Source organism: Eulemur rufifrons, chromosome 20, assembly GCF_041146395.1.
Source record: "Eulemur rufifrons isolate Redbay chromosome 20, OSU_ERuf_1, whole genome shotgun sequence".
In the NCBI taxonomy this organism is placed as follows: Eukaryota; Metazoa; Chordata; class Mammalia; order Primates; family Lemuridae; genus Eulemur; species Eulemur rufifrons.
The window spans coordinates 21,975,910-21,998,171 of NC_091002.1; the positions used below are offsets into that span (position 1 = coordinate 21,975,910).

Sequence of the window (22,262 nt, forward strand, 5' to 3'; positions counted from 1 at the left end):
GCAGGCAGAGAGGGTGGGAAGAGAAACAGAGGACTGAGGGAGACAGACGGAAGGCAAAGATGGTGGGGGGAGAGGGAAGGAGAGGAGGGGGAGGGGAGGCTGGAAGAAAGGGAGGCGATGGGCACAGTAAGAGAAGGGAGAAGGAGGGAGGCTTTGCTATGTTCTTTCTTCCCCTCTTTCTCAGAGGTGTAGAGAAGGGAGAGGCAGGATCAGGGCACCCCTGCGCTCCCTCCCAGGTAGGTCCTTTGGCTGGGAGGGGCACGCATAGACAGCCAAGCTGCTGCTTCTTCCACCATCCCAGCTGGAGCTGCCCCCGCCTGCCAGTCACCTGCCAGAGCTATTTGTGGAATGTGGAATCTGGGTCAGACAGGGGGAGGGACAGGGGGTGGCAGTAGCAGCATTGGCAGCTGGGAAGCTGGCCAGACCCAAATGGGTGGGTGGGTGGGCAGCTCTGCGCCCTGCCCATGGCCACTCAAGAGGGTCTGGCTCCTGCCAGGCTCTGTCTCAATAACTGCCCCTCACCCACACCCACCCCACCCGCCTGAGTGCATCTGTGCCCACGTGAGAGGGACAAAGAGCTTTCATGCCCCTCAGCCCTGGGCGGGTGGGTCTGACGGCTCACTCCTTGAGACATACTGAGGAGGAGGGGTGCCTTTTGGGCAGGGGTGACCCTTGCAGGGAGACAGTGGCTGAGCAAGGATGTGCCTGTGTGTGTCTGCGGGGGAGGTGATCACGCACAGGCTTGTCATGTATGGCTGTACAAGTTTTACACTGGTAAGGATAGCACACATAAGGGGGGGTGCCATTTACAACATAGATATTATTCAATTATTTATAATTATTATGACAAATTTCTGGCAGATGGAAATAAGGGACCTTATTCTAATAGAAACTGTACATTTCAATAGTTTTTTTGTTTGTTTTGAGACAGGGTCTCCCTTTGTTGCCCAGATTAGAGTGCAGTGGCACGATCACAGCTCACTACAGCCTCCAACTCCTGGGCTCATGCAGTCCTCCTGCTTTAGCCTCTGGAGAACTACAGGCACGTGCCACCACGCACAGCTAATTTTTTTTTTTTTTTTTTTTTAATTTTTTGTAAAGACAGGGTCTTGCTATTGCCCAGGCTGGTCTCAAACTCCTGGCCTCAAGTGATCCTCCCTCCTTGGCCTCCCAAAGTGCTGTGATTACAGGCGTGAGCCACTGTGCCCAGCTGATAGCTTTTCAACAGATGGTAGTTAAGCGTCTTAAGGAGGAGCGCCCTTTCTTAATTCAACACAAAAGTACCATATGGACCAGCTATAGCTCTGGCCACAGACTTGAAAATCTGGTGGCTTTGGATTTCCCTGTGAGGTAGGTGAGTTTACCTGCTGAGTATGAGGGATCAGAGGGTAGAGGAAAGAGAAGCAAGTATGTCGTGGTCACTGTGGTGGCCTGGAGGGCGGGCTGACCTGGGAAACTTGGGAGGGTAAATTTTGTGGTAGCCACAATCTTCAAGAGGCATGATTTCCCCACAGGCAAGACACACATGTATGTGAGTGTATACGCAGGTGTATGTCAATATTAGACATATGTGTATACATATGAGAATATCAGTATAGTGTTTTTACATCTGTTTTCATATTATATGTAGGTCTAGGAGTACAAGACTTTATACATGTGTATAAGTAGGTGAATATGTGCACACATTTCTGGGTAGGTGTGAGCTATTGTGACATAATCTTTATCTGGGTTTGGGCTAAAGCCCCCAAACTGAGAATAACTGGAGCCCTCACGTCCCTACATGTAAAGCCAAATGCTGGGTGGTCCATACAGGATGTGTTGGGGTGCTGTGATTGATTGAATTATCTGCCTGAATTCTCAGTCCCTCCCTGTAGTCATGCCTTTTGCTATGTAACCTCAATTTCTCCCACAAGAAGGTGAAATGTATTTCACTGGACCTTGGCTTTGGACTCATGTAACCTGCTTTGACCAACCAAATGTTAGTAGATGTGACACAAAGAGAGATTTGAAATGTGCTTGTATAGTGAGGTTTGCCCTCTTGTACTTCTGCCACTGCTATGGGAAGAACATTCCCTGGCTAAGCTACTGATTCTAGAGTATCCTCTGGTCCCAGGAGGAGGATGGGAGACATGTGGAGCAGAGCTGTCCTAGCTGACAAACTTGGGAGCAAGAAATAAATGTCAATTGTTGTACAACACTGATTTTGTGTTGTTTCTTATGCAGCATTATGGTAGCAAGAGCTGACCTCACAGGGACCAAAGCAGTTCTGGGATAAGTAGCCCATCCCGTATCTTGTGTAGTCCATTCATGAGTGACTGGGGTTGGGGAAACTGGTCAGTGTGGGTTTACCTGAAGAGAATTGCTAGTGGTGCTATCTGTCCCTTCAGGCCTCATGCTTAGAGAACTTCTCATGGGCCAAAGGACATGGGGAATATGAACCTCTACCCAAGGCTCCTGTGGGACTGTGGCGGAGTACCTGGGAGAGCCTGGTAGGGCTCCCCCAGACATGGAGGCCACAGAACCTTGGTCTCAACTCCTGCTCAGAGACCTCTAAAGTGGAGAGGCTGGCAGGGCTACCTGTGACAGCAGGTCTGGAAGGAAGGCTTAGCAGACCAGTCCATACTCTGAGAGTTCCACAAGGCAAAGGCCCTCATTTTCAAATGGGTTAAGTGGTCACTGAGGGAGAAAGTGGGGCTGGAGTGGTCTTCGGAGGATTCTACCCAAGATGCCTGGCTAGCAGGGCCAGGGCCCCCAGCAAGAAGAGGCTGAGTGGGGAGGAAGGCCCCACCAGATGGAGCCACTGAGAGAGAATGAGCAGTGGTGGGTGAACCAGGCTTGCCCACGCCAGGAAAGAAGGCGCTAGGAGGACCCTGCAGCGGGGCAGAAAGTCAGAGCCCTGATACCAGACAACACCTGCTCAGCCACCTTCCCTTCCCACCTGGAGGAACCAGAGACAGTCACTGGTGAGCGAGGAACAGAGAAGACACTCACCACCACACCCTCCCCACCTGCGGCCTGCCCAGCCCGAGTCAAGCCCTAGCTGCAGGTGCATGACATTTGAGATGGAAGGGACTGAAATTCTGAAATTAGACCAGACTGGACTCTTAATATCTGAAACTGTTCCTTAAGTTCAAAAAGTGGCTGGAAAAGCTCAGGGATCTGCCCCAGATATCACCCAAGGGCAGGGCAGGGTGACCAGTGAGACTGTGGAAAGCAGCAGTGAGACAGTTTTCTCTGGCTCTGCCCCCTGCAAACACCAGTTCATTCAGTCAATAAGTTGGTTACCTGTGTATAGAATATCTATGGGATTCAAGTTCATTTATTTACATCAAACACTAGTGGAACACCTGAAGCAGCTGTCTCTCTACAACAATCCAACCCCGATTGCTTTTGAATTTCAAGATGCTCAAAGTCAAGTCTGAGAACCAGTAATAACAGCCAGACCCAGGGTCTGGCTTATCCCCTCAATTTGTAGATGGGGAAACTGAGGCTCGGAGAGGAGCACTGGCCAGCCACAGCAAGCTCAAAACTCTCCCCACTGTATCAGAAATTGTGCTGTTTTTCCTTGGTCTTGATTTTCTATTATTTCCTGGCTTGCTCAGTCACACAGCGTCCCCCTTTTTTCTCTGATCACACATGGGTTATCTTCAGATGATTCAGAACAAGAATCGAGAAGGTATTTACTGATTGTGAGGATGAGAGGAACCGCAAGCGCATCCCTTTGAGAAGGCTCACCGCAGACCCCACCCTCTCACTGTAGGCTCTGCTTCTCTGTAGGTTCCCCCCCACAGGTGTGCCTACCAAACTAATCCCAACAGGTAGGTGGGGCTTCAGTAAGCCCTGACTACAGGCAGGTGGCTGCTCTAAGCCAGGGAGCAACCAAGAGTCCCGCAAGCTCCAGCCCCCTCCAACACCTCCCGCCCCCCACCAGGGTGGCATCTGCCTCTGCGACCCCCATTTGAGCTCCAGTTCAGCAATTGCTCAGAAGTTCAGCCCCAAGACCTCCTGCTTTTGCTCCCAACCATCCCCAGGGGCTGCCCACCAGGCATGGTCCCTAGGGTCCCCTTGCAAAGAAAACAAACCCTCCCCCATGATAGTACTCACTTGGAAGGGTGCGACTGTTGCTGAGGCTGCCAGTGCTGGGTGGTGGGGAGAGGGACTGCAGGGAGACACTGTCCTCCTCCTGCGAGCAGCCCGCCTGGATGGCGCGCAGGTAGCTATGGCTGCGGGAGCGGAAGTAGCTGGGCAGCGGCAAGTCGAGTGCCTCTGCCGCTGTCGACTCCGCTTCGCTGCAGGCCGACTCGCAGGCCGCCTCGTACTGGTCACTCAGATCTGCCTCCCGTACCTGTCCAGGCAAAGGCAGGTGTCGGGGGCCAGCTTTGCCCATCCTGGGGGAAGGGGTGCTTGGTGGTGGGCTCAGCTGCAGGGCTGGACGGGTTTTGGGGCCTCGCTTCAGCCCACCCCACCTCCCATCTTACTCAGGGTATAGATGGGCAGATGAAGCCCTTGAGAAAGAAACTCCCCATTCACCTCTCTGGGCCTCAATTTTCCCATCTCTACAATGAGGAAAAAGTTGGGATATTGCAGGATATTAACTAGATTATATCTGCATGTGCACACTGATTGACTGATAGCAGATTTTAAGGTCACATCTGAATTCAGCACATAAGAGGTCTATAATCAATTAGTAAAGTCTGTACTGAGTGTTGGAAAATGGTAGGTATGTTGGATATTTACCATCTTATGGTCCAGTCCCTTCATTTCACAAGCAAAGAAACTGAAGGCCAATGAGGAAAAGACACTTGCCAGGGTTACCCAGTGAAGAAGGCACAGAACCAATACACCAAATGTGTATTTAGGGAAGATTAATCCATCCCTAGTGTACAGAATGGATGTTAGGGAGAGGGTCTGGAATGGAGGCAGGGGCCAGAGATGAAGGTGATGCAATAGTCTGGAGTGAGGATAGTGGCAGTGAGGATTGATTAGTGATGTCTGCCACAGGCAGTATGGAGAATGGTGGTATGTATGCCATTTGCCATCTTGCATCTAGTTCAACTTCATCTAGATAGTTCCTAATTGTCTCTCTAGAGATGACTGTCTTAGGACCCTGCAGATCTGAAGCTGGGCGTGTGAGCACTGAGGGGTCTCACCATCCACACATTCTCTGGGGGTTCTGGAAAGGCTGTCTGACCCATGTCTCTGGCCATGTTGGTAACTGAGGACCACAGAGTATAAGCTGGGGAGCCAGCTGGTCAAAGACGGACACAGGTGGAGGTCCTGAGGGAGAGGCCTGGGCTAGGGGATGAGGGGCACACGTTGACTGAGCACCATGTGGAGGAAAAGATGGATCTGGGCCTGGGACCAGCTCTGTCCCACCCACCCACTGTGTGACCTCAGGCCATTGCTATCCTCTCTGGGTCAGTTTCCCTTCATTCACATGAAATGTGTCCTCATCTGAGACTGCAGGTCAAACAAATAGGGTGTATGGAAAGGTCTAAATCTGCACCATCCAATATGGCAGCCACTAGCCATGTGTGGCTATTTAGGTTTAAATTAATTAAAATTAAATAAAGTTCCATAGTCATACTAGCCACATTTCACTTGCTCAAGAGCCACATGTAACTAGGGGCTACTTTATTGGATAGTGTGGATTATAGAACATTTCCATCATCATAGAAAGTTCCTATTGGATAGCGCTAATAAATTAAAATATAGGCTACGTGGCAAACCCCAAATTCACTGGGAGCAGGTATTAAAGAGATAGGGGTTTATCCTCCAAAGCTGCAACCTGAAGTCCACTGAGAGACCCCTTTGACTGCCAAGGGCAATGAGGCTGTGCTTTGGGAACATACAGTAGCAGCACAGCTCCAGAAATAGACTGCTCAGAGGCTCACCACTTCCTTGCAATAAGAATGCAGGCAAGTCACTGAATCACTCCGTGCCTTGGTTTATCCATCCATAAAATGGAGCTATTTATAGTCCCAATTCCATAGGGCCATTGTCAAGATTAAATGAGATAATTCATGTCGTGTGCTGAGGGTAGCACCCACGACAGTAAGCACCTGGTAATCTGTAGCTATGAGTACAGGCATCTACGTGGAGTTTATAAATGTTGGTTAAGCTGCTCCAAGCTCTGGGGAATGGTCGGCTGGTCAGTGCTGCTGGTGTGTGGATCACTGAGGACTTACTGGGGATCTAGAGGCTGGGACATAGAAGCTAATGCCATCAACCCCAGCCCCCAACCTGTCCAAATAAATAGTCTTCTTGGGCCTGACCCAGGCTTTGGGGAAGGAGAAAAAGGAGCCAGAAGATTTCAGGGGATGCCTCCCATTATCCTGGGGTTAGTTCTTGCCCCATCCATTGCTAGTTCATTCTTCCCCATTTTTGAGAAGAGGAAACTGAGGCACAGAGAAGTGAAGTGATGGGGTAGGGAGTGGAGGCGCCAGGACACCAATGTAAGCCCCAACTCCACCCACACTGGAGGTGGCTTTCCTGGTGACGCTGTGCCTGTTCCATCGCGGGCTGGCTGATGGGGCCACTCAGACAGCAGGCCTACAGCCCAGCCCTGGGCTCTGGGGTTGGGGTGCGAGAGAAGGACACATACTGACCTGCTGCTCATGGCCAAACAACTGGGGGATCAGGGAGGCCTGTCCAAAAATCTGCAGGAAAGAGAGGGTGAGGGTTATGGGAGGACCACGGCTGGGGCTGGGGTGGGGTCTTCAGGCTCAGCTGCAAGAGAACTTGAGGCTTTTTCTGATGTCTTTCACTTAGGAAAAAAAAAAAAAGAAGAGAACTTTAGGCTGGCTGGTCTAACCTTCTCCCTAGACTTGCCCAGCTGCTGGGAGGTCTCACTTGGCTTCCTCCAGGCATGGGAGGTTCACTGCTTCTGGGGCTAGGCATTACTGAGGACTTCTCTGCGATTTATAAGTCCTTCTCTTGGTCTTGCCCCAGGGACCAAGGATGCTCTTTCTGCTGCCTCTCACCTGGGCAGCCAGCCCACCTGGAAATACAGAATAGGGATGGAGTCCAGGGCCTTCCCTTGCCCAGGCTGGGATATCTCTGACTTTGGGGCCGCATATGTGGCTTGGTACTCAAGCCTCTGGGAGTAAAGGTGTGGGGGGGTGGTCAGAGGACCTTGGACTTGGAGAGAGCTGGGGTTGGGTAGCAGGTGGTGAGGCCTGCTGGGGTCCCCAGCCTGGCCAATTCCATAAGCCTTTTTGTGGAGCCAAAAGGCAGAGGTGTTCCAGGTGCCAGGGCCAGGTGGGGGATGGATATGGGGTGTGTTGGAGAGACCGATGGACACCGAGAGAAACATGGAGATGGAGGCACACTGCAGAGAGTTGGAGAAAAATGTGAATGAGGGGATATAGGACAAAGAGAGAACATAGGAAGACAGGTATGAACAGACAGGAAGACTTAGAGACGAGAGGACACGGTGGGAAGGGAGAGACCGCCCAAGCACCTACTGGACATCTGCCCCATGCCAGGCTCTGTGCCAGGTGCTGGGGCACTGCAGGGAGATCCCAGTCTTAAGATGGAGGCAGACATCAGTAAATAAGCAAGCCTTCATAATTCCAGGTAGTGATAAGTTAAGCAAAGTAAGGGAACAGTGCCTGGGAGGGCTACTTTAGACAAAGTGACTAGGGAAGGCCTCTCTGGGGAGGTGACATTTGAGCCAATACTTGAAACACAAGGAGCTGTGCAAAGATTTGAGAAGAGCTCCTGGTGGAGGGAGCAGCAAACACAGAGAGCCTGGGGCAGGAATCAGGTGGCACGCTGGCGTGTGGGGAACAGAAAGGAGGCCCGTGTGGCTGGGGCAGGGCGAGGGATAGGGTCTGAGAGGGAGGCAGGGCCTGGGTCTCACAAGGCCTCACAGGTCCTAGTGAGGACTCTGGGTTTCCCTCAGGGTGAGGTGGGAGCCATGGGAGGGTTTGGAGCAGGGGCATGGCATCATCTGACGTACTCCTTTGTGTTTTGTTTTGGAGACAGCATATCGCTCTGTTGCCCAGCTAGAGTGCAGTGGCATCATCATAGCTCACTGCAGTCTCCAACTCCTGGCCTCAAGTGATCTTCCTGCCTTGGCCTCCCAAAGTGCTGGGATGACATGACTTACATCTTTGACAAGCTTCCTCTGGCCTCTGAGTATAGACTGGAAGTGGCCAGGACAGCTGTTCAGGTGAGACTTGCAGGGGCCTGGATGAGGGTGGCAGGGGCAGAAGGTCCCGTAGGCTGGGGTGCTCTTCCCCTTCCCACATCTGAGGTCAGACACTTTGGTGTCTGGAGGGCTGGACCCTGGCTCCCAAAGCCTTCTAAGTGACCTACTAGCTCTGGTCACAGACCTGCACACAGTGGGGCCAAGGCAGAAAGGAGGCTGGGTCTGCACCTGTCTGCCCCACTGCCTACTGTGCGACCACCAGCAGGTGTCTGCCCTCTCTGGGCCTCATCTCCCCATCCACAGTGTGCAGGGAGCCCTCAAGCCTTGGCCGGCTCTCCCTCGGCAAACCCCAAAGTACCGTGCACACAGCAGGGGCTGAGGTCCAGGTCTGGGACAGCCCTAGGTCCCTCCCCAGCTCTGCCTTCTCCTACCTGTGTGACCTCATCTCTCTGAGCCTCAGTCTCCTCATCTGTTAAGTGGGGATATGGATAATAAGGTCACCTGTGGGGGTGGCTGTGAGGGTTCAAGGAGCTGACGGTTGAGTGAGTAGCATGTAAATTCAAAGTGTAGCAAGTGTGCTCATCCCTGTTAGAGGCAGAGCTGGCTGCGCCCTGGAGGCCAACTTTCCACCAGGCAGGTGGACACAGAGGTCCAGAGTACAGAAGTGACTTGCTTGAGGTCACACAGGATGACGATGGCCATAAAGGTAGCTACCCTTTGCTGGGCACTTAGTCCTCACAAGAACCCTCCTGTGGTAAATCAGGAGACTGAGGCTCAAGGAGGGGAGGTGACTAGTCCTGGGTTCATAACATCAGTGACAAGACTGGGACTCGAACCCAGGTCTCCAGTTCTCTATCCTAATGGCTCTGAACCCAATAGGGGTGACAAGGCCCACAGGCATGCTGGCAGCCTGGGTTAACAGTGGTGCTGTGGGCCTCCCCCAGGGTCATAGGTCAGGCCCCATGACCATGCCCTCCAGCCACAGGATGGTCTATGGAGCAGAGACACACACACACAGGCAGCTTCAGGAACAAAGATCAAACACAAGCGCAGAGTAGACATCTGGGGACCACGGAGCAGGGGCCGGGCCTGGGCGTCTGTTCTTCTCCTGAGTGGGAGTCAGGACTCTCCCAAGCCTGACCTTCCAGCCTGCCTGCCTGCCGCCCTCACCTGGCTGATGCAGCTGGAGTCATTGAGGCTGTCGCTGACAGGGGTGTAGTCCTCTTCCCAGCTCGGACACTTGGAGGGCAGCAGCATGTCCACTGAATCCAGGCGGTCCAGACTCCTGGTGGGGGGTGGGGAGCAGACAGGGCTCAGCCCACCTATTGTTCAGTCTGAGAAACTAAGGCCCAGAGGGTAAAAGACTGGCCAAGGTCACCCAGCAGCAGAGGGAGAAATGGAAGTCACTGCCAGCCTGGGCAGTGTGGGGGGCGATGAGCAAGGGGAGAACACCCAGCTTTCGGAGGCCTTGACTATCTGTGATGCACAGGTGGCCCTCACCTGTCATCTCCACTGCAGCCGCGAGGTGGCAGCACAAGCTTGCATTTGACTGTTTTAAGCCGGAGGCTGGCCCAGCCCAACCCAATTCTACAGCCCCCTCCTCACCTCCCTGCAAGTCTGGGACATTCCAGTGGTTGGACAGAGGAGGTGGGTCAAAGCCCACAGCCTTGACCTTAGGCTAGGGCTGCCCAAGGGACATCAGTTCCCCTGGGATGTCCAAGTGGCTTCTACCAGGCCCCCAAAGACTCACCACTTATCTGATGGCCTCAGCTCCTCCATCTTTCTCACATCTACCTGATTAATCCTGGGCCTCTCCCAGCCTGTGTTATGGGGATAAAGTCCAAGCATCCAACAGCTCAGGCCCCTGACACTGATGGGCGTGGACTGGAAACCAGCTTTCTCCACTGAGTGACCCTGGGCAAGTCCCCATTCCTTGCTTAAGTCTCAGTTTCCTCACTGCTGGGGCGGTGAGGACGCAGTAATGCAGAGTACAGTGCCACGGGTCAGGCACAGTGGCGAGCCAGGCACGTGCTAACAGCAGCTGCTTCTGTTAGCTTCCCTCTCATTCTAGGCCTGAGTCCCAGTCCTGCCCACTTCACCCACCTTACTGCCTACTGGTCATTCCTCTACAATCTCAGGAGTAGAAAGGGTCTTAGAGATCATCCTTTGAGGTCAGCCTTTGAGCTGGGGGAGATGGGGAAACCGAGGCTTAAAGATGGGGAAACTGAGGCTCAGAAAGGGACAGACCTAGGACTGGCTGGTGGTGTCCCGAATTCCAAGCTGGGGCCATTCCCTGCCTTCTGCCCAGACAATTGGACTCCTGGCTGCTCTGAGTGCATGGTCCCCTTCCTGCCTCTGCCACTGTCACCTGACCTGCTCTCTTCCCCCTGTTCCAGTCTTCCCAGGCTACCTCCTCCATGAAGCCTTGGCTCATGCCCCAGTAGCTGAAGAGCTAGGAGCAAGCTTGTTTCCTCTAACTCTTCCAAGTCTTAAAGCAACGGGATGGGGCTCAAATGGTGGAATTCCATGCTAGGGTGGAGGAGCAGGCGAAGGCTGTCTATCTCTCTTTGGCTCAGCCCCCTCCCCAATCTTGGAGCTCATTAGTTACAGGGGTAAGGGCAGAGGGCGCTCTGGCCTTCCCTGGGCAGTGCTGGGACAGTGACGGGCTTCCTAAGGGCAGGGTTCTCCTAACCTGAAGAGGAAGGTCCCCTGAGGCAGTTCCCCTCCGGGAGTGGCACTTACCTGGGATGCGGCTCCTGTGGGCAGGGTTTACCTAGACCATCACCCCAGAGTGGTTCTCAGTATGGGCGGGGCTTACCAAAGGATGAGGCTCACCTGTGGTCAGGACTTAACTGTGGGCGGGCTCATGGGTGTTTCGCCAAATGGCGGGGCTCTTCGGGGTCAACTCGTCAGAGTACAGGGCCAACCTAACGATGTGGATCTCAGGGAGGAGGGCTAACCTGAGGGCGGGTTCCCCTAGGGAGCCTGGATCATTATAGGAGAGACTTCACCTGCATCTGAGGCTGAGGGCCGGGATTCATCTGTGGGCTGGGCTCTCCCGGGGCGGCCGAATGGAAGGCAAGGCTCCCAGGGATGGGACACAGCTGTAAGCGGCTCACCTAGCGGGCAAGTCTTGCCTGAGAGCGGGGCTGGTACTTACTGCAAGGCTTTCCAGGGAAGGGCTCACGGTGGGCGGGGCTCACCCGAAGGGCGGGGCTCACGGGGATAGTCTGTGGGCGGGGCTCTCACGGGGCGGGGCTCGCTTAAGGGCGTGGCCCTCTCAGGGGGCAAGACTCACAAGTGGGCAGGGCTTGCCAGTGGGCAGGGCTCTAGGGGGCGGGGCCGCGCGCTCACCTGCGCGGGTTGCTCTGCTCTCCCAGCGACTGCTGCGTGGCCCTCAGGTAGCTCTGGCGCCGCGCCGCGGTCTTGGGTGAAGGCTTGGGGCTGCCGCCGGACTCGTCGCTGTCCTCGTCACCCATGGCCTTGATGTAGCTACCGCTGCGCATGCGCCGGCACGGGATGGGCCCCTCGGCCGAGGCATCCGTCTCACGCGGGGACAGCAGCGCAGTGCTCCACTCGCCGCCGCCGCCAGGCACCTGGGGATGGGGACAGGACTCAGCAGGGCCACCTGGAAAATGCACTGAGGACGAGGACTCCCAGCTTGGGGTCCTGAAGCTTCCTTGCTCCCCAGCTCGGAGAGTTTGGCCTCATGTGCTGGGTTTCCTGCCCTGGGCTGGGAGGATTACCAGGGTTCCAGAGCCCGCTCTGCCACAGCTTCACTGAGTGGCCTTAAGCTAGTCCCTGCCCCTCTCCAGCCTCACATTTCTCCAAGGATACCAGGCTGGGTTTGCCCTAGGCCCTGTGGTCACAGTGGCCTCCACTGCAGCCGCCTTTACTGAGCCCCACGGTGTTCCCATCACTTCACTGGTGCTGTCTCAGGGAATGGCATATGGCCCCCCTGCTCAGATGAGGACACCACGCCTGAGAGAGGGAAGCCACTTGCTGAGAGAGGGCCCCAGACCCGGAACCAGATCTTGACCCTAGGATGGGGGTCAGAGGACCCTGGCACATTGGCATGGGGGTGGCATCCCAGAGTCAATCAACATTCTTTGTACCACAGGTGGGGAAACTGAGGTACAGAGAGCAGAGGGGCTTGCCCAGTGGGGTAGCCATGTGGTGAGCTGGAAAAGGGGTTAGTTTTCCTATCTGAACCTCAGGGACTCTATCTGTGGAATGAGGCTGTAATAAAGGCAGGTGAGGTCGCAGCTGTGGCCCCCAGTCCCCAGTGGTTATGGCAGCAGTAACCAACCAAGGGGACCTCCCCGCCCTTCTGAGGCCAGGCTGTGCTGGCTGCTCCAGGGCAGGGCATAGCCTACACTCCTCAGCGCCTTAGTCCACAGTGCTAAGTAAACACAGTGCATGGGCACTGTGAGGAATTAACACGTCTCAGCACTTACATGCGCCCCGGCTCGTGCAAAGTGAACACCCTCGCCACCTGCACATATCTTAACATGTACAGAGCAGGCATACACTTCCCCTCCACACCCCTCAGCAGGTACCCCCAGTGCAGCACACTCCTCACCAAGGACACACACCAGTGGCCATTCATCATGGCCAACCCCTCAACATGTGCACCACGTGCATACAGAGCACACGCACCTCACTGCTACACATCCTCCTGACATTCACACCAGCAACTGCAGCACTGTGGACACACATCTCCACATATGGCCACCTCTTGGTGTCCCCACCTCAACACACAGAGAGTGTACACCCTCCCCCGGGCTGCACAATTCCCCATGATGCCCACGAACTCTCCATCACATACACAAATGCACATTCAATGATCACAGCCTCACAGGTACCCTTCTCTGTGCCCTCAATGGCAGCAGCCAACTTTCTGTAAAGGGAGGGTCCTGTCCAGATGCCCACCCCACCTGCCACCCCCACCAGCCTTCCAATAACTCCCCCCAGCTGACTGCGCAGTCAGTCTCTAGGGCTGTGCATTCTATCCCCCAAACCACCTGCTAGTCAATCCCCACCACCCCCACTGTCCACTGGGAACGTGGCCTTGCACATCCCTGCTCAGAACCTGTTGCTGGCCACACCCACTCACCTTCTGCACCCAAGCAGGCAGCACGAACCCCAGGGCCTGCAGGGCCACCCGCTCATGGTGTTTCTGAGGCATCTTTACATGATCAGACCACACTATAGGATTCTGAGATGGAGCCAAGTCACACATCACCTTTTCTAATGTTTCTAAAGTAAGGAAGCAGACTGAGAGCAACAAAAGCCCTCAATATATAAAATGCTTCCTAGATTTCAATCTCCTCCTCTTGAAAAAAAAAAAATAGCCTTTCTCTCTATAGCCTCCGGAATTTTACATGGAATGATCAGAGCTCAGGGCTTTGTCAGACTGGGAAGTTCATCTGGTGTAAAATGCATCTAATGAGGCTCCCAGGGACAGCCCGGCCTGCACTCACATGCCCCGGGCCGAAGCACTCACTGGCCACAGAAGTGGCCCCTTCCGCCTGAAATCTGCTTCCCGTGATTCCCACCCACAGCCTGGGCTCTCGCCCAGGAGCCGTCCAGGTCACAGCCACTTGCCCTGCCCCGAGACTCCTCAGGATGTGCAGCCACAGAGATGTCTTAGCCTTCTGCCACCTTCAAGCCGTGTGGCCTTGGTGCATAATACGTGCCTCAATCAGCGCTAGCACGTGCAAGGAGGCGGCTGATCCACCCACCCAGGCCAGGGCCTCCCGGGCTCCGGCAGCCCTCGTGCTGACCCCTCACGCTCTGCCCAGCATCCTCATCATGGGGACCGTGTCTTGTTATTTCTAGCTCTGTTCACTTCCTTGTCCATCTGCCCATCGACCCCTCCCTCTCTCACATTTCCTGAGCACTTCCTCCATGCCAGACACTGGCCTGGGCCTTGGGACACATGGCTGCATCAGATGTGGTCCCTGTCCTCAAGGAGCCACCAGTCTGACAGGGGTGCTGGCAGGAGGATGGCAATTAGAATGTCATGTACTTGGTCCTGTGAGGGGGGTGGGATGGCACAGCTTCCAGATTTGTCTTCTAGAGGGCAGGGACATATTTTAGTCCCTACTGAGGGCTGGGCTCAGAAGGGCCCTAATCAATAACTGCTGAGAGCATGACCAGTGGCAGGAACCCCCATAATAGCAGGTGCTACTGGCCACCCCTTTCATAGCTGAGCAACAGAGGCCCAGGATGAAGTGACTTCCCAAGTGAATCTGTGGTATGGCTCAAAACCTGTGCCACCCCCACAGCCTTCACCCCACCCTGGACCCTGGCAGAGACTCACCTGCAGGTAATGGTAGGCTAGACCCTGGTGGCAGGATTTGGACTTTAGCAGGCTCTTATCCAAGGTGGCTGAGGTCTTCTGGCAGACCTCATGGGCGTGGCTGAGGGTCAGAGTGGACCAGGAGCCCCGCTTGACATAGTTGGTGTCAGTGCCCACCCCAAGGCTGGGGCAGGTGGCCGGGGGTGCAGGAGGGGGTGGTGGGGCAGTCAGCTCAGTGGTGTTGTTCTTGGTGGCTTTGAGCATGTGCCCGCTGATGGTGTTGTAGGCGTGCATGAAGTAGCGTGGCTGGCTGCGTTCTGCCTGGCGGCCTAGTGTCATCAGCCCAGAGGCTGGGCCACTGCTACGGAAGGCGCCAGTCTCGCCGTCCAAGTTGTCATCAGAGCTCCACCAGCCTGAGATGTTGGAGCGGCTGCGCCGTTTGGGCTCCCCAGCCTTGGCCCGCTCCTTGCTTTTAGCCCTCCGGCCCTTGCCGTCCTCCATGCCACCTTTCTTGCTGCCATTGCCACCCATCTTGCCCGCTGTGCCCTCCAGTGAGGGTGCCTTGGTGAAGAAGAGCCGCTGGACTGAGTGGACCAGGTGGCGGATGCGGCCGGGGCTCTCGCCACGGGCCTTGGCCTCACCACGGGGGAACTGGAGGGTGCTGAAGCCATCGCGGTGGATGGGCAGCTGCTTCTCAAACTGGTCCAGGAGGTTGGCGGGCAGCCGGTTGATCTTGGTGGCCTGGGCATGGCTGGGGAAGGGGCTCTCCTCTGGCACCTCGAAGTGGGAATTGTAGTGGATGCGGGGGAAGGTGCTGCTGGGCGGCGGCAGCTGGTTGTTGAGTGGGAACAGGCCGTCCCCCGGCAGAGCACTCTGCCCGGGGAAGCGGGCCTCACGGGCGAAGGCCTCTGTGGGCGACAGCAGGTAGGGGTTGCGGTCAGGCCCTGCGAACAGGGGCTCATGGGGTGGGTCTAGGCTGTCGGAGAGGTGGCGGGGGCGGCTGTCACCGAGGCCTTTCATGATCCCGGCCCGAGGGGCAGGGGCCGTTGCCCTAGTGGGGCGCCCGGGCGGCCTGTCCCGGGCGGCAGCTACCCTGGGGAGAGAAGACAGAGAAGCGTCAGCTGGATTGGAGGAGACGGTGCGGGAAGGCCAGCCCTCAGGGCTGGAGGCGTCTCTGAAGGTGGCGAGTCTGTCCTTCGTGCTGTGGGGCTGAGGAGTATGAGTGGAGGCCCACGGACTTTATGTGTAAATAAAAGTTACAACACAGCTAGCCAACTGTTGGACAAACAAAATGCGTGCTACTCTCCTAGCTTGATGACTGTTTCTCACAATAACCTGGAAAGCCAGGTTTGAACTCCAGAGTTCTTGGTGTCTTCTGAATTCCACGGTGGAACATGGGGGCAGGGGAGCTGCCCACCTTTCGTTCTCTTTCCATCCCTGACCCTGTCTGTCACCGTCACGAGCCACACACGAGAGCACCTCGGGCCACACCCAGGCTCTGTCCACATGCCCCCCAAACAGCCATCTCTGGGGCTTTGGGATGGTCCCACGGGCAGTGTCTGTCTCCCATGGGAGGATCCCGTGCCAGCCCTGGAAGCAGGCTTGGGGTCATTTGGGCAGGGAATCCCAGGGTCCTCAGGACAGAGGGTGGTCTACAGGGGGATGCAGGCTTCTGGGGGGCCATGTCCCCTGGGCTCCTGAATCCTCCTTGCCTTGTGGAGAAGAACATGGCCTTTTAGAGAACCAGAGAGGCCTCTAAAGCATAGGACCCAGGACAGGGGCCCATCTTACCCAGGTCTGAGGACAGTACTGTCCAACTTTTTTTTTTTTTTTAGCAGAGGAATCCTTACATCAAATATAAACCTCCTGTAAAAACCCGCTCTGTCCTTCACCAAATGTCTACCGAGTGTGACCTCTGGCCTAGGTGCTGGGACATGCAGACACCAAAGAGGCCAACCAGGCCAATCAGGATACAGCAATGGTGGCCCGGAGCAGAGTTCTCAGACAGTCAGGGCACATCCTCAGGGCTAGGTGGGCAGGGCAAGGCCTCACAAGGGGATAGCATTTAGGTGGACTGCTGTGCCTCAGTTTCCTCTTCTATAAAATGGGAGCGGTTGGACTAACTGATTCCCAGGGTCTTGCATCCTGGAAATACTAGTCCCAAACTCAGGCAAGTCTCTTCCCTTTTCTGGGCCTCAACCTTCCTGTCTACCATGGGGCAGAGGAGAGGTCAGCAAGGTTCCTAAGCTCTGGACTCCATGATCCCTGCTCGGGGAGTCCCATGGCTTGGTCTGGCCTATGCCTGGTGTGCTAAAGATTAGCAAGGACTCAGTGTGGCTGGAGCAGGGCAAGTGAGGACAAGGGTGTAGGACAGCTCTTAGAGGGGCTGGGCCATGTCAGAGCACATGATCTATAGCTGAGTCCAAGCCTGGAAGGCAGAATAATGGCCCCCAAATATGCCCATGACCTTGTCAAAAGGAACTCTGCAAATGTCATTAAGTTAAAGATCTTGAGATGGAGAGACTATCACAGATTATCTGTGAGGCACGACCTAATCACATGGGGCCTCATAAGAAGGAGGCAAGATGGCCAGGTGCGGTGGCTCATGCCTGTAATCCTAGCACTCTGGGAGGCTGAGGCAGGAGGATCACTTGAGGTCAGGAGGTCAAGACCAGCTTGAACCAAAGTGAGACCCCGTCTCTACATTAGCCAGGCATCATGGCATGTGCCTGTAGTCCCAGCTACTTGGGAGGCTGAGGGAGGAGGATCACTTGAGCCGAGGAGTTTGAGGTTGCAGTGAGCTGTGATGATGCCACTGCACTCTACCTGGAGTGACAGAGCAAGACTCTGTCTCAGAAAAAAAAAAAAAAAGAGGCATGAAGCTCAGAGTCAGAGATGTGGTGACAACGGAAGCAGAGGTCAGAGTGACATAGGGTCACGAGCCATGGCATGCAGAAAACCTCGAGGAGACAACTTCTCCCCCAGAGCCTCCAGAAGGAACATGGCCCTGCAACCCATTTTAGACTCTGACCTCTAGACCTGCAAGAAGCTCCAGCCACACGGCCTCCTGTGAGACAAAGAGTGTCAGCCTGGGGCACAGACACCACAAAGCCACATAGCAAGGCCACACAGAGCCAGGCCTGGAACCCAGTTCTCTTGACTATAAGTGCAAGCCCCAGGCCCTGGCCATCCTAAACTAGAGGGTCTGCAAAGAAAGGGGACGGTGTGGGGGGTGCGCCCGCCAGCTAAGGGCAGAGGGCGGGGAGGATGGGACGGTACGAGGTGATGTCCAGCAAGGTCTAGCTTCTGCCAGCTTTCCCAGCCTCGTCCCCATTGCTGACTCCGAGCTTGTCACCCTGCTGCACTTTTTTCACACCCCTCATTGCTCTTGGAAACTCTTGCATGCTTACTCGTTTGTTGGTTCGTTGTCCATCATCCCCTGGATGTGCGCTGTCCCATATGGTAACCACCAGGCACATGTCGCCACAGAGCACCTGACATGCAGCTAGTGCAACTGAGAAACGGAATTTTTAATTTATTTAAGTTTAATTAATTTAAATTTAAACAGCACATGTGGCAAGTGGCTACCACGTTGGACAGTGCAGTTCTAGAGGTTCAGACCACCTCCTGGAAGGTACCTCGTCCATCCATCTCTCCCTGCTAAAGCTGGGCCCAGCACACTTAATGATAATACTTTTTCTACCTTTTTGAGTTGGAAGTTTAGTTCACTTATCTTCTGACTTCTTTATATTCTAGTAAATGTGTCACAGAAAGGCTATACATTTTCCCCTGAGTACCTTTTTGGCAGCATCTCGTAGATTTTCTCTCTCCACAGGTTCTGCACCCCCCCCCACCTTTTTTTTAATTGAGGAGAAATTTACACAACATAAAATTAGCCATTTTAAAGCATACAATTCAGTGACATTAATTACATTCACAATGCTGTGTAACCACTCCCTCCATCTCGTTACAAAACATTTCGTAATCCCCAAAGAAAACCTGTACCCAGTCAGCCGTCACTCTCTGTTTCCTCCTCGTCCCAGCCTCTGACAATCATCGATCGACTTTCTGTATCTACGGATTTACCTCTTTTCCATAGGGTTTATTGTTATTATGGTAAAAGCTATGTCACATAAATTGGCCATTTTAACCATTTTTAAGTGTACGAGTCATGAAGTACATTCACGATGTTGTGCAACCCCCACCATTATTTCTAAAACCTTTTCATCACCCCAAACAGAAACTCTGCACATTAAGCAAGAACCCCTTATTCTTTCCCTTCTCTCAGTCTCTGATGATTTCTACTCTACTTTCTATCTTTATTAATTTGCCCATTCTAGATATTCCAAATAAGTGGACTCATGCAACATTTGTCTGACCTATTTCACTTAGCATAATGTTTTCAAAGTTCATCCATTTTGTAGCATGTATCACAGCTTCATCCTGTTTTTTGGTTGCATAATATGCCATTGTATGTACACACCACACTTTGTTTATCCATTCATTCATCTGTTGATGGGCACTTGGGTTGTTTCCACCTTTTGGCTATTGTGAATAATGCTGCTATGAACATTGGTGTGCAAGTATCTCCCTGAGTCCCTGTTTTCAGGTCTTTTGGGTTTATACCCAGAAGTAGAATTGCTGGATCATATGGTAATTCTATGTTTAACTTTGTGAGGATCCACCAAACTGTTTTCCACGGCAGCTGCATCATTTTACATTCCCACCAGCAATGTATAGGGGTTCCAATTTCTCCACATCCTTGCCAGCACTTGTTATTTTCCTTTCTTTAAAATTATAGCCATCCTAGTAGGTGTGAACTGGCATCTCATTGTGGTTTTGATTTGCATTTCCCTGATGACTAATGATGTTGAGCATCTTTTCATGTGCTTATTGGCCATTTGTATATCTTCTATGAAAAAATGTCTATTTAAGCCCTTTGCCCATTTTATAATTGGGTTGTTTTTCATTTTTGTTGGTGAGTTCTAGGAGTTCTTTATGCATATTCTAGATATTAAATGCTTGTCAGATATATGGTTTGTAAATATTTTCTCCCATTCTGTTCCTGTAGGTTTTTCACGTTCACTGATAATATTGAAAAAATATGGAACGCTTCGCAAATTTGCATGTCATCCTTGCGCAGGGGCTATGCTAATCTTCTCTGTGTCATTCCAATTTTAGTGTATGTGCTGCCGAAGCGAGCACCCCTGTAGGGTTTTGATAGTGTTTTCTCCTTTCCCGGGACTGGCCACTCACTCACTCTGCCCTTCCTCATTAGCACGGATGGCCTCCCTTCCCCCGCGCCGCCTGGCCTGTTAATGCCACAAAGAAAGTGAGTCCATGTCTCCGTAACCTTCCTGAGGGCAGGAGCCAGTCCTGTTTGGGGGGCAAATGAATGAAAAAGAGATGGGTGTGCTCTCATGCCTCCCGATGCCACCAGCACTGGCTGCTGACAGTTCACAGCCAAGTTCCTGCTAGGAACTGCTCTCAACCAAAAGAGGATGCCACACCCAAGGCACCCTGCAGCCAGTAACTGGTCGATGTTTGGGTACCAAGGCGTGACTCCCTTGCTCACTTCAGAACAACCCTAAAGGGCCATCCCTGCCCCAGAGCCCCACGTGGATTAGCTGAGGCCTCTGTTGTCCGGCATCGAGGTTCAACTCCTCCCTCCACCCCGTCCTGCGCCCCTCCCCCTCACAGGTGTTCCCAGGAGACTTCTGCATGCAAACCTCAGCGTCTCAGTCTGCTTCCTGCGGAACCTGACCTAAGACAGGACAAACTGGATTCTACTTCTTTCCCTCCTCACTGCAGGACATTTGGTGATTTCATTCCTCCTGAGCTCGGTTTCTCACTCTGTAACACGGGGCTGGTGGTCCTTACTTTTCAAGGTAACGATGAGAATGAACTGTGATGTCATATGAAAGCCTCTGGCACGCAGGTGCCCAATAAGTGTCCGTCGCATTCCCCTCCTCACCCCACTCTACTGTGCTTCGTGGGGACGGCCCAAAGCTTCCAGTTTAGGGACAGCGCAGTGGGAAGCGCATGCGGTTGGACCTGGATTCAAATCCTAACGCTGCTGCTTATCTGCTGTCGCCCAGGACGGTCCCTCCCCTCTGGGCTCAGTTTCCGTCTCTGGATAGTAGGGGCTCTGAGTGAGGGTGGTCTGAGCGTCTGGTCACACCGACTCTCTCCTTGGGCAGGGTTCCTGGCCCACCGGGCACCAGCCCCTCAGCCACTCCACACCCAGGGTGGCAGGAGCCTTACCTTGGGGAGGTCTTAAAATAGGCAGGCCTTCCTCGCAGGAGGAAGCAGCTGGCTGCCTTGTGCTGCCTTTGTCAATGAGCTATACTTAGGCCCATCCGGGTGCCATAATTACCTCTCATTAATATAAGCCTCATTGCCCTCATGGCAACGTGGAGGGACCAGTGACGCTGCTGCCTCCCCAGAGCCCTCCCTGTTCCATGATGCTTCTGTGTCTGCAGCTGCTAACCCCGCCTGCCACGGAGCAGGGCCTCCCTGCCCTGCCTCACCTCATCCTGGTGCCAGCGTTGGCCTGGGAGCATGGGAGAGCCAAGTGGGGACGAGGCCAGGAACAGAACCCAGCATGGCGCTTCCTGAAGCAAAGCTCAGCTGACTGCATCATTCCCTATTCCAGAACCTTCTGTGGATGCCTCTTCCCTCCTCAGTTTAAACTCCTTGGTGTGGCAATCAAGACACTCACTGATCTAGCCCCAAACCCTTTTTCAGATGTTACCAATCCCACTTTCTTTCTTCGTAGCCCTTCCCTTTAACCAGCCCAGATCCCTTACCATTCCCCACTTATATCTTCTCTATTCGCTGCTACCAGAAAGGCTAGTTCTGTCTACGGTTGCATTAACAGAGGCAGAGAGTCTAAATGAAGGGAGGGGATAGCCCTGCTCAATGCTGAGCCCTTCAGTAAAGGGAGACAGACACTTAGAGTGGGGCATGGGGGGTGAGTCAAGTGATGCAGGTCTGGAAATGAAGTGGGGTGCAATGGCCAGACATTCTGGGGATGTTCATAGCTGTCCACAGAGGACACAGCCACTGCCTTCGATCTCCAAAGCGATGATGTATGGAAGGGGAAGGATCAGGGCCCCAGGGCCTTGGTGCTGCCTGGGGTAGGGGTGAAGGTGGAGAGAGGCAGTCTGTGTTGAACTGCGACCTCGTCTTTGGACACCGCTCCCATTCTCCTCCTGTATGTCTTGCCACGCCTATTCCATCTCTTGCTGGCATCTCCTCTGACGTCTAAGCGTAGAGGAACTGGCTGCTCTTTGCTCCTCTCTCTGCACGCTCTCTCCCTTGCTGAGCTCATCCCGACACGTGGCTTTAAACACCACCTATCTGACAACTCCTAAATTTACATCTTCCGCCCAATCCTTCTCTCCAACACCAGACTCCATCTCTAACTGCCTCCCTGATATCTCACTCCGGCTGTCTGACAGGTCCAAGATCAAGCACCTGATCTCCCACCCGCCTTGGCGGGCTCCTTCCCCGGTCTGCCCCAACTCAGCTCCCGACAACAGTCCCTGCTGCTTTGCCAAGCTCAGAAGCCAGGAGGCATCCTTGACTCCTCTCTCTACCGCCATGTCCCATTCAACAGCAAACGCTCCAGAAACAACTCGACCTTCGCCACATCCCCAGAGCTCCACCACTTCTCACCACCTGCGCAGCCCCGCAGGGGGCCGGGTCCCCACTGTCTGTCACCCAACGACTGAGTTCAGTTGTCTCAGCTCGCAGGCCACTCTACGGAGAGGCCCTCCCCAACCACACTGTCCAAAGCAG

The 22,262-nt window shown here is 54.1% G+C and overlaps 1 protein-coding gene and 1 non-coding gene across 4 annotated transcripts in view; both read right to left on the minus strand.

The window, feature by feature from the left end:
- DLGAP4 (DLG associated protein 4) overlaps positions 1-15,479 on the minus strand; it is an 81,635-nt gene extending 66,156 nt beyond the window's left edge. For 2 of the 3 annotated variants that reach the window (XM_069495927.1, XM_069495928.1), the window contains exons 1-5: positions 14,481-15,479; positions 11,510-11,751; positions 9,326-9,440; positions 6,609-6,659; positions 4,105-4,345 (exon numbers count right to left, since the gene is read on the minus strand). In XM_069495927.1, coding sequence (XP_069352028.1) covers positions 4,105-4,345; positions 6,609-6,659; positions 9,326-9,440; positions 11,510-11,751; positions 14,481-15,479 — 1,648 coding nt within the window. The remainder of the gene's footprint in view (positions 1-4,104; positions 4,346-6,608; positions 6,660-9,325; positions 9,441-11,509; positions 11,752-14,480) is intronic. The other variant, XM_069495929.1, reaches the window with a different exon arrangement.
- Positions 15,480-19,557: 4,078 nt separating this feature from the next.
- Positions 19,558-19,664, minus strand: LOC138401269 (U6 spliceosomal RNA). Its single transcript, XR_011236433.1, has one exon. It is a non-coding gene; the product is annotated as a U6 spliceosomal RNA (small nuclear RNA).
- Positions 19,665-22,262: the final 2,598 nt, after the last annotated feature.